Source organism: Homalodisca vitripennis, chromosome 4 (assembly GCF_021130785.1).
Source record: "Homalodisca vitripennis isolate AUS2020 chromosome 4, UT_GWSS_2.1, whole genome shotgun sequence".
NCBI lineage: Eukaryota > Metazoa > Arthropoda > Insecta > Hemiptera > Cicadellidae > Homalodisca > Homalodisca vitripennis.
This window is the reverse complement of record NC_060210.1, coordinates 163,811,543-163,824,554: the sequence shown is the minus strand read 5'-3', so window position 1 is coordinate 163,824,554 and position 13,012 is coordinate 163,811,543. Positions and strand designations below refer to the sequence as shown.

Genomic DNA, 13,012 nt, shown 5'->3' with positions numbered 1-13,012 from the left:
TTTTATAAAGATAAAAACGTCAAAAACTCAGTAAAAGAAACAAAATCATTTATTTTAAATTAAAAAAAAACAGGGCTTTTGGTTATAGGCAATCTTTATTTTTGAATCAACGGTTTTTACATTACATACAAAACAAATTAACAGGTAGAAAAAGATAATTACTAGTTTGCTTCGTTCAAAGACAAGATTTAAATGTTGTATTTGATAGTAGAAAATTGAATGATTTCTTTAATGCCATTCAAAACGTATGGTATGTTTTGTTTTAAGGCGTTCTCTTAAAATTGGCTGTCCGACATGAAATGCAATTACTAAAGGAACTCTCTTAAAATTTACAACGGCGTTTTTAGCCATGATCTCCACAATCCTCCCAATAGAATTAAGCCCTAACTCTTCATGGAGGTGTGCGTTTATAATATACTATATATATATATATATATATATATATATATATATATATATATATATATATATATATATATATATATATATTGTATGCAGAAAATAAATGCGCAGAGGCTTCTTTAAACAATAAAAGAAAAAGACTTCACATAAGTCCTTTAATGTTTCGACTAATATTGTCGTTTTCAAAAAGGATACAAAAAGTCTATATCCTTTATATACTCCTTTATATATATAAGAGCTATATATTCCCCTTCCTCTACCTAGACAGGTATACATTATTAGCTGTTATAGTACACTAATACATTAGTAGCTGCTTGTATATCATTAGTGTGTAGACCAGCTTTCGAGTAGAATTTATATTTATTAACGGATATATATGAGATAAACGTCATAATCTTGTGTCAATATTATGTTCATGTGCAAGTTTTATGTTGATTTCTTGTGAAGGTACACACCAAAGTACCTACTTAATATATTACATCAGCGTTCCATGAAATGAAAGGGCCTTCAATTCCAATCACTGGTTGCATACTGTTTTATTAATACCTTATTCTCACATTTTATTATGATTTATAAAAGTTTCTAAATCTAAAACAAGTGCACGAAAGTTGTAACTCCACTTCGTAATAAAATGTTTCTTCTTTTATATTGGTGAACTGAGTTATTAGAATATAGAGCAATATAACTTTGAGAAAGATGTGGTATGTCAGATAAGAAACTTTTAAAAATAACAGGCTACAATATTAAACCTTGAGGAACCCCTACTCTTACTGGGCGCACTATTGAAAACACAGATCAAAGAAGTAAACTACGCATAGGTAAGCGAGAAGTGAAGCTAGGCTAAAGCTGTTTCAGTAAGGAGTAGGGAGGAAATGCACGAGTAGTCCACACTGTTACTTCACTACTGCAAATTATTACAGTATAATAATAATATATTCAACAATTTGTAGAACAAGTTGTTTAGTACATTTTGATATAATATTAACAAATTTGGTCATTGAATATTTGATAACACATACAAGTAATAATGATTTCCATAGATATTTTTGTTCATGCGAGTTGTGTATCCTGCTCTCTGTTTTTGGTTACCACTGGATACTAATTAAATAGGATATATGCCGAAATGGTATATAATATTGTTCCTCATCACAGAGGGTGTGGCCATGTAAGCATACTAAATTATCTGTTGAATCATTGGTCTTCCCGTTCTAGCTTTACGGATATTATAGAAGATTTTGCGGATATGTGTAGTATCCTGGGCACACGATTCAGCAATTATACACCCATGAAACGTTTGGAAAATACTCGTTTTCCCAGTTGTTTACTGGTTATCTGAAAAGACCATGGCTTTTTTTAATAGAGAAAATGCCATAGATTGTAAAAAACTGCATTAAATTCTGATAACAATTGTGAGGTTGAATATCATCTCTTGAACTTTCAGACGTTGAGGTGAAGTACCTTATTCTTTGGTTTAAAAATTATCTTTCCAATCGACAACTGTTGGTCAAATTTGCTGCATCAACTTCTTCAGCTTTTAAAGTAAGGAGTACCTCATGGCTCAAATTTAGGACTTCCCTCTTTAACATTTTTATTAACGATTTTATAGCCAAAGTCGACGTGGTGTATCGCTAATTTTTTTTATTATATTACGCTTTTAACTGAGATCTCTCTTACTTGGGACTCCAGTGGTCTTCAGCATAACATTGGCAGAGTCAATCAGTTGTGTAAGAAAATCTCTATGGCCTGGACGGAAATAAATGTTGCATTATATCTTTATATCGTTGTAGAGAGCATATTGTTCATAACTATTCCTTGGGACGTGACCACATTATTTGACGCTTTGAAGTTCGAGATCTAGGTATTATCTTTGATACCTTATTTCAGTCTACAGATGCTCATTGAAGATGTCTATTTCAGAGCCAATGGAAAACTCAGTTTCCTTTACAGACTACCTGCAAATGACTCAGTATTCTCATAATACCGTGTGTCACCTTAATCCGGCAAATTCTTGAGTACTATTTTGTGGTCTGGCTTTCTCACTACAATGAACATATTTAGCTTTCGTTACCTCTACATTGATCCAATGCCCTTGCACCATTAGTTCGTGTTAAATAAGGACATCTTCGCTAGATGGGTGCCTCCATTAGGTACTGAGAAGTTTAATTTAAAAGCTAAACGTAGAAATGGTCTCTCTTCCCGTATTGAACGCCCATTCGTCTTGTATTCGGATTGTATTCATGGTTCCCGTAGATTAACAAAAGAGAGTAAAGTGTTTTCAACACAACGCAATTTTTTAAATGGTCTACATTATCCATCATATATTTTTAATCAGAGTGGTAGTTAATAAATGTAACATTTATAAAAATATGCTTCAATGAGAATTGTAAATTGGAGAGGACATTACAACAACCTCCTATTGTTAAAGGTGAATTATTGTACCATTAATTAATGAATTATTAAATGTATTATATGAACTAAATGTCATAGGATCGTGGAAAAGGCAGTGGCGGGACTGACTGACAAAAGTGACTACTTCTTATAACGGGCTGTGAATAAAATCATGTACATACTAAAATATATGGTAAAATATTGGTTTGAATAAATCTATGAACTGCTAATTTATTTATTACTGAATCCAAAGTAAAATTGATTAACTTACTGCATTATTTAATTGCAGTATTTATAGGTCATCTGATTCTAAATTGAATTTCACCACTATTAATATTAGCTCCTATTCCAGTTCATAACTAGTTTCGTCCTGACGAGATTTAAAAAAGGATTAAAAATAAATGTTTTAGATATTTTTTAGCTAACAAAGCGTTAGTGCAATTTTATCTTGGAAGAAAATTAGTCTTTCCGTTGACTATAATTATAACCTTTACTCAATTACGTGGAGCCTTACACTCACGTAAAAAATAAATTACGTAAAAACATATTTTAATAAAAAATTTTGCTGAAGAAACGTCAAAAACATTAATTGACTTTTTAAAATATAAATTAAATATAACAATGTCAAACGATAAAAACACGAGTACAACGAGATATGGATATACCTAAAAGATACCTAAGAAAACAAGGTATTTAGCAAGATTTTATTCTAGAATGTTTGTGACAGTTCAGTTATTATAAACCCATAATTTCATTTTTAGTATATAATGAAAATTAAAATGTAGTAATTTTTTCTGCCTTTCCAATTTTTTGTCAGTATCATTTACATTACAATCTTGAATTTCCGAAATAAGAAACTTGACTCGTCCCTAGCGGCTACAAGGCGAACAAGCGTGACGTTACGTTACGTGACGCGAAACATAGCCTACATCCATTATCCGCCAAAAGAAGTATTCACTTCAATAATTATTATTATGTTGATTATACATAGCTAAGAGTAACACTTTCACGTTTCTCTTCAGTCCATTGCTTAAAATAGGGTATTTTCTTTGAAGGCGTGAAATGAAAAAAAGTCAATGTTGATTTGGAAGAGGTAATAATATGTTCTACTGTCGTCTGCTCTGCTTTGTTTGTTTACTTTTCTGAGTGAAGATGAGATGTGAAAACTTAACCAGAGCATTAACGTATTTTGATAGTTTAAAATGTAACAGCAGAATGAGCTTTTACGGAAATAATTAATTTAAAATAAATTTGACAAAAGAGTACTTAATACTTTTGTTCGGTCAGTCTTTGTAATGTTATTAGACAGAGTGTTCGAGTTCATTACTTAGATATTTTCGAATAGTTTCATAGATACGTTGGGATAAATGCTAAGTCTAAAATCAAACCCTAAAGCTAAATTAATTTTCAACAGGCTACTATATGAACAGCATTAAACAATACATTTGTATGCCTAGCCTAAATTACAACTAATAAATACATCTATAAGGGACGAAATTTAATTCCTTGGCTATATTTTTATACTGTGTGAAGTTTTCATCCTTGTACCTGGGCTATTTAGGATAAAACTATCTCGAGATAATTAAGTTTGTTCTGAAGTTCAGTAAATGGAGATTTAATACATTAAAAATGTTAAAAAGGGAAGATTTTGATGCTGGTCCTTCAAGTATTGATCTTATTGAAACAGGCCTGTTTTTAGGTAAGTATTCTTTACTTCAGAAATTTTGAAAATGTGTTGGTTATCGAGACAGTAGTTATTTTATAATAAAATATCTGACTTCATATTTAATCTTTTGGATACTGATGTCCTTACATTTATTTTACATATAAAAGTATAGCTTCACTACAATACAATTATAAAACCCTACAACATAATTCAGTTCTACATTATTGCTCCAAATTAATACAAAATATAATCATATGTTTGGTATTTGACTAATAAATGGCAGCAAGTACAATAACGATGTACACGTGTTCCTTGTGTCACAAAGAGACAGCCGTGTTTATCCTTGAAAATAGAATAAAGTACGTAAATGTTACATTGTTTTATTTGTAATATTTCATACATATAAATAACATATACAGTTTTTTATTTATCATTAATATATTAATTTTTAAGATTTAAAACCCAGCGAAACTATATTGTAATTTGAAATACCATTTACGTAATTTGGTTGGATTTTTTGTATTCAGTATTTTTAGATACTCATGATATCAAAGATTTGATACTCATTAATATTAAGGATTCGATACTCATTAATATCGAGGATTCGTTATTCATTAATACCGATGATTCGATAATCATGATTTAATTGTGGTGTTGGACACTTGTCATACTGCAGGTTTTTAAACTTAAAAAAATAATGTTATTTTTATTAGCTAATCATTTGGATAATAATGTTCATATGTCGAACATTTATAAGTATTTAAACATTTAAATGTCAATGAAATGCATTAAAAAAATGGGTATTTATTTACAATACCGTGACCATGAAAAATGGACTTTTTTTCATGGGTTGGGCATTTATAGCCAAGTATTATTATCACAGGTGCATATAAACTGGGGGGAAAGTATATCATTGTATTATATTGATGCCTTTCGGCCATTATTGCATTAAGAATGGAAAATAACCGACAAAATTTTGTCGAACAACACTTGGAGGGTTAAGGATCAGGGGCATCACGTGATCTGGGATTCGACTTTTGCAAGCTCGAGTTAATTTTTTTTCTAAAAGAGCAAGCAGTGCGCAGCACTGCGCAGCGGGCAGGCATCGTTGACAGGATTAACGTCATCATTTCAGTAAAATTGCCAGAGGTACTGTCAAAAAACAGAGTTTTCAGAGGATTTCAAAAAATCGTAACTCCTTTGATTTTCGTTGCCGACGAATTTTTTCTTCACTATTGTTTTCAGGAAAAATTGTAGTTTTCAGGAAAAAAAAATTAACATACCTTTCCATGGTCACGATTTTGTAAATTGATACCAAAAAATGATATACCCAAATATAACAGTAATCAATAAATTAACACACGTCAACTCAAGATATACTAATACACTCATCATCACTGTCAACAGACGCTGACTGTGTGTAACTTATTCCAATTTATGTTGACAATTGTTTATGTTTTATTAGTTATCGTGTTGTATTAGTTTTTTTGTTTGTTTGGTTATAAATGTTCTAGTGTAAATATCCATTGTTACAATATTGTATGTTTTAATTCGTAATGTGATTTACAAAATGGTATGATACACAAATTATTAATTTTAGTTTTAATAGTTAGTTGTTTTAATATTCATAGTCATTCATTTTCTAATTATTCTGTAGCAAAACATTAAAGAACAGAATCTTTCTCTGAAAATAAGCATAATAATAAGAACAAATTACTTGATTGATAATGTTTAATTGCAATTTTGAAAACTGAAATTGGAAAAAATATGAGTAGAACAGCTAAGTAAACCACAAATAAGATAACAATTTCTCCCCTCATATAGGGTTGCCATCCAACTAGATTTCTCTGGAAATTACGGGATTTTCAAGGTAAAAATATAGGTACAGAGAATTAACTACATATCCATTTAGCATACATTTTAAGGTTCAATATCTAATATGAATGAATTGTTACTTGATAGTGGACAAAGAAATAGGTCAAAGTAATACATAAATAGTGTATAATAAAAAATACAGTTTTCTTTTTATTTAGCTATAGTGGAAAGATTTTCCAATTTGCGTGTTTAGACAGGGTGGTTTATCTTTACTGCTCAATGGATGTAAAGCAGTACACTAACTGTAGTAGAGTAAATAATAAAAAGCATTTAATGTGTCAAATATAGTTTTTTAAATTATATTCTTGTTTAGATTTAATAAATATCTTTTGTCAAATAAAGGTTTATTAAAAAAATAGGACACACAAACAAATAAATTTTGTATTATATCCATCATTTCCTCGCTCTTGTAGGTACTGGTTCAATCCCCAAAAATAAGTAATAAAGTATTAATGAGTACGTCCTTTCAGTTAAAAGAAATAAATGGGGTTAATTAAGTTAGGTATCTTGATATACATAAGTTGAATAATTAATACGGTAACTAATAACCTAAATGATAATGTTGGTAAACAGCAAAATTTGTTGCACTGTTTAATTGAACTTTTAATACCGTACCTCATTGTGCAAAAACTTGATTTTGAACATGCATGGTTAAAATAAACTTGCAATAAATAGTCAGTTATTTGTTACCCAATTTAATCATTTAAAGTGTCTTTTAATTTGTTAATAAACTTTCTACAAAAAAGGTACTATTGTCACTTTCTTGTAAAAATAAGTACTTTTTAAGATATTTTAATTTAAATATTTCGAATAGCCGCTATTTTGAAATTTATTTTGCAAATTCTAAAAAACTTTTTCATTGATACTTTTTTGTTGACTCTATCACCATAGAGTTTACTAAGGTTTGGTTAAAGTTGGTTGAATTAGGTTTTAAAATTATTTATCCTTTTCGGTACTTTGGGATTATACTGACCACACCCAGACATGAATCGTTATTTGACATTTTACTTCTATACTGATTACTAGATTAGCGTTAGAACAATATTTCGTCAATATAAAACAGGAATTGTCTTATCGAAAACCACTCCCCATCCTTAGACAGAGGTCAAAGTCGAGCGGTCTAGTAGATAACGTGATTGCAGAGTCTCGCCGCGCCCGTTCAGCTGGTGCGTCGCTTTGTTGTACTTCCGTGTTTTACCCCTACATTTCTCCAAACACAAAAATTCAACAAAAACTAAACTCTTTATTGAAAAAAACACTCAAAACTTGTTTTTATTCTTGATCACATTCCGCCACCCAAAATGCGAGTGCCTCCGGCCATCAGCGACAGAAAAACATCCCTCGAGATAGTACCTATCAGTAAAATATCAAATTCTAGAGGGGCTGATCAGAAATATAAATTGAATTGTAATGGAAAGGCAATTATGTACCGTGCAAAAAGCTTAAATAATCATGTGATGCCGCGCGGCCTACCGTAATCGGGAATTGGGATTTTCGAGAAAGATAAGATACAGCGACAACAATACCGATCACAATACCTGGAAATGCTTGTAAGTTTGTAATTTTGTAATTAAAGAGTTGTTTTTTTCGTTCTGTCATGTTTGTTTCTATAAATTTACATTTTTGTGTTCTTCATACTGGGGTGGTCGGTATAATCCCAAAGTACCTTATTTTCTAAATAAAAAAAAAAAAAACAGATAGATAAGTAAACACAAATATATAGACCATTAGTAACATTTGATTTTTTGCTTTATTTCTCGCAAGAGACAGTGTCCTAAAGTTTGTGTAGAGAGTTTTGTTACATTTAATACTGTATATCCACATTAAAAAATGACATGTGTAAAGTAGTTATTTTGTACTTTTGCATTTAAAACAAATAAAAGAGTTATAAAGCTCTTTGCAAACATAAAAACTACATTACCTTATAAATTTATATTTTTCTAAGAACATTCTATACAAATAGGGCTATTCTAATTTTGTGTACAGTTAACTTACAACTCATATTGTGATAAAATGTGATACTGTCTTGTATACAGTAAATTTTCTTTCATTATCATTTTTCAGAAGCTTCTGTAAAAAAAGGTATTTTAATTTCATAATTGTGTGGCCTAATTCTCTGTTTTTGTCTAGAAGAAAGTTATATATAGGCTTAACACTATTATTTAAGTTAGAATAATAAGGTGCAAAATATCTAATAATTAGTTTGTATTGAGGATTTCTGTAACGAACACTTCCAGTCTTCTCAAATACAAAACTTACATTTGTGTTTTGGGTAAAAAATATTTACTAAGTTAATGTGTATTAAAATACGAAACGTAATTTGTGTAGGAAACGTAACAGCTGCAACAGATAAAAATGTTTTGGAATCCAACAAGATAAACAGAATTATTACTGTGGATTCTTGCCCACTACCACTAAAAATAACTGACTTGCCAGGAATCAAGACTTTGTTTATTCAAGGTAAGTCCTGTGCTTCTAAACACTTTGATGTAACACTGCACAGTAACACACCATGCAGGAAATGAGGAGAGTATTGTTACACTTCAAAAACATTTGTCAAGTAGAATAATAGAATTTATATATTTATATTTAATAGAATAATAGAACATTGTTCATTATACAACAATAATAATCTTGTCATTTTAATTGATTAGTAGAATTAAATAAACAAAACACTGCATATTAGTCTGTTAAAAACAAAATTTGTACAATAATCTGGTTTTTAAATCTGAATATACCTGACCCTTACTTGAATCTCTGAAAACTTAGATCAATCTTCTGGGATGTATACTGTTGTTCAAAATGTCATAGTTTTGTTTAACCGGTGTAATGTTGCATGCGTGAGTGGTTGGCATTCCTAATGTATTCCTTTGCTATATACACCCCTTTCTCAAAGATCATCGGTTCTGGTCAAGGTAAGCTGGTTTTCAGAGGGAAGTGAAACAAACCGTGTCCTGTCCGTTGTATTTTGTACAACGTGCTGTTCTTTAATGTACTTTATATTCTGTGAATTGTATTAGAAACTTTATCAAACATCATGTCTGACATATTTGATACAAGTGAAATTAAATCTATACTTCAGGAGCGATCTGAATATGACAATGATATTGATGGGTTCATGAAAGATTGTAGTGATCGGAGTGATGTGGAACTAAGTGATAATTTTGATTTTGTTCTTGGAAATGGTAGTGAGACAATTTGGTGTACATTTGAAATAGCACACATCTGCAAGGTCAGAAAACTAAACATTGTGAAAAAACTTTGTGTAGCAAAAGGACATGCTAGGAATGTAGATAATGAAATGAATGCTTTTTTATCAATGATATGTCTTGAAATTGTATACAGTGAACAATTAACCTATTGTCATCCCTTATTTATATTTAGCCAATCAATTTACAACATTTATTATTAACGTTTTTTAATATATAACTTGAATTTCATTGTAATTAAAATGGAAGCTGCCAATGCAAAAAAGAAAACTATGGCATGTTTTTTCAACAGATGAGTGAGTAGCTATTTGATAATTTTCAGTGGATGTATTAAAATTGCTCAGATGACATCTTTAAGAAAAAAAACCTTTGGACACAAGCATTCTGCTAACCATACAACTGTTGACAAAATTACTTCTAAAACTAAAAAAATATAATTGAGAATGGATTTGAAAATATAGCGGAACTCCCACTTAATGACAACCAAACTATTTTAGAACAGCCTACTTTATTGAAAAAGAAAACCGGCCTTCCACTTTAGGCTTTTGAGAATATAAGCACTTGGGTGTATAAGTACATTCATTCAGCTAATATTGAATTTCTATAGAACATGTAATGTACAGTGGATTGTCAAAAAACTGTCGTCTCCCACATCTTTACTTAACTTAGCAGTAGTATATGACATTCAAGTCGAGTAGTCCATGCTTTCAGAATCTCAGTAAAACCAAAACACAAATGTGCTTTATGCATCCAAATTTATAAGAAGAAATGTGCATTTTTTGAGGCTGTAAAAATAAAGTCTGGAAAGAAAACTTTAGAAGCAAAATTGACTATCAATGAAAGAAATTGTAGTGTAGAAAAAAGAAAAACTCCATAAATTAAGCATGAACGGTTGCTGACAAGGGTCATAACAACTTGCGAAAGAAGAATATTTATAATGATTTCCAGCAACAAATCTCATCTGTTGAGAACGTTGTGTCATCAAATGTCCTACAAATTTGTTTTAGAGGAGTTAACAATGTTAGAATAAAATTGTTTGAACAGTATTAAAAAACATATAAAAGCAGCAAATCATAAGGTGTACAGTAAATGGTATTTCTCATATTTCCTTGGAGGATGAATAAAATCATGTATTTTAGGGTTAAGTTTGTATTAATTTTCTGTGGGAGAATCCTGGACATCTGTTTTGCCGTGAGATCCGTGACCCACCCCCACTTATCGCGTTCCAGTGCTGAAAATATTACGAGTACACACCTATCTAGGACATAGTAAAATAGCTGGTAAAACTATTTGAAAAATTAAATAGAAAGGTTGACAATTGACAAAAATCAAACCACTGACAATTGCCACACTAGCAATCCAATTGCTTGTTATGTAATGAAAAGAGAACTTTGAAAAACAAGGATGATATGATGGAAGGATGACCTTCTTTTTTACCCAACAGAACTAAAAAAGTTGACAGCTATTTGTAGGGGTTCCAGGATGATAAAATGTTAGTATCTTATGTGACTAAAGACACAAAAGAGGTATACTTTTGTCAATGATGTGTAACACAAAGTTACTGACGAAGAAACAAGTAAGCCTAAAATTATCATAGTTTACTACCGGAGGCAAAAAACTTCAGTTGTTAGGTGTGACTGTAACAAAATGTTTTTATTGTATTCTCTATCTAGGATTACAAGGTGGTGGTCTCTAGCACTTTTAAAAGTATTTATGAATATTACAATCATTAATAAAATGGCAATTTTAAAAGTTTTATTCACAATTACTCACTACCATGCAGAAAAAAGACTATCTAAAAACTTAATGATGCGTTTGATGAAGGAACACTTACAAATGAGACCTAATATCAGGTAACTAAGTATAGAACCACCACCATAGAAGAGGAAGAGATCAAGCAACCTGTAAAGAAATAAGAAAACATGCTAGAGGGAAGAAAGATTCTTCAACAACAATGAATTATACTCGTATTAACTGTTAAAAGTTTGTTTGAAGGAGAATGCTGAAAAGCAAATCATTTGTTTTAAACAAAGCAAGTGACAAATGTTGCTTTAAATTCAAAGAAATACCTACAAGTCCCAAAGAAGGTAAAATTTTGAAGAGACCAATTGTCCAGTTGGTACTTTGAATACAGATTCCAATTGGTCAAATTTTTTGTGTAATTTGCAATCCAAGTCAGTAAAAAATGTCAAAAAATGAAGTGAATATACCACGATTCCATAAGTCCCATGTCCCATATTAACATTTATAAATAGAACATTACGAACATATATATATATATATATATATATATATATATATATATATAACAACCAATATCCTCTGAGGAGGAGAGGTGGATTGTTAAAGGACTAAGAGTCTTGGTTTTTGGATATATGAAACTTTAACCCCAACCCTAAATGGGTGATTGGGAGTAAATTACAATTTTGAAATGTGCATTGTACCACCATTGAGTGACATCTTACTTTAGAGGTCCTTTTAATAGAAGATCAATGGTACAAATCAGAGGGCTATGGCAATGGCCCAATCCAGTAAAAATGATGGCCTGTCAAATAAGTTAAAAAATCATTCTTTGTTAACAACTGTATGGTTAATTATTTAGTAATGTCATTTTTATGTTCAATAATTTAGTAAACAAATGACCTAATAAAATTAAAATCCTACCTTAACGTTTTGTGACCTCCAAAACAGAAGTTTTTTTATTTTTATAGTAAATATTTAATAGTAAGGTTTTTGTTGTAATTAAGTAGTATAATTCACTTGGTCAGTTTTAATTTCTTTCGTTTTCATTAATTTGACATTGACGTGGCTGTCATAGATATAAATTAAAATAACAACTGCTAAACTCTTACCAGTGTTAACGATTTAGAGTAACTTTTACATTTTGCACTTATAAACCCAGCACCAGCAGTTAACTGGTAATATTCACAGAATGGTTAGTCTCAAGAGTTTGCATTGAACACTGTATTACACGAGACACTCGTGTCACTCTCTTAGGTGACTTCATATCAAAAACTCCCACAAAATATGTTGATTATATTTATTTTCACATTTATGTATGCAAATCAAATTATTTTGCTGCATTATTTCTCCAAAATTAGTAATATGATTTTACTGTGTCAAATATATTTTGCTACAATAATTTATATGTCTGTATCAAATGTGCCCTAACGGAGGGTGCACCAGGACACATACTGGTGTCTTGGTGGACCAGCTCAGTTCTGTATTCAATACACTAATAATGCATAGTATTAAAAAGTATTAACAATTCAATTATTACAGTAGATATAGTTAATATATGTATAAAAATAAATATTATTACTGTATCATTTCTTCGTTTATGAATTTAAAACTTTAACTATTTTATTTCAGTGACAGATTTGCCCCAAGAAGATCTTCTTGCTCATTTTGAAGAAACATATAATTTCATAAAAAATTCCCAAGATCAGAAGAATGTGTTATTAGTTCATTG

General features: G+C 30.4%; 1 protein-coding gene across 1 annotated transcript in view; it reads left to right on the top strand.

The window, feature by feature from the left end:
- The first annotated feature begins 3,874 nt into the window (after positions 1-3,874).
- The window catches only part of LOC124360507 (dual specificity protein phosphatase MPK-4-like), a 32,950-nt gene continuing 23,812 nt past the window's right edge, over positions 3,875-13,012 (top strand). The window contains exons 1-3 of the mRNA XM_046814198.1: positions 3,875-4,489; positions 8,660-8,791; positions 12,913-13,012. Of these exons, the coding sequence (XP_046670154.1) occupies positions 4,420-4,489; positions 8,660-8,791; positions 12,913-13,012 (302 nt within the window). The 5' untranslated portion in view covers positions 3,875-4,419. The remainder of the gene's footprint in view (positions 4,490-8,659; positions 8,792-12,912) is intronic.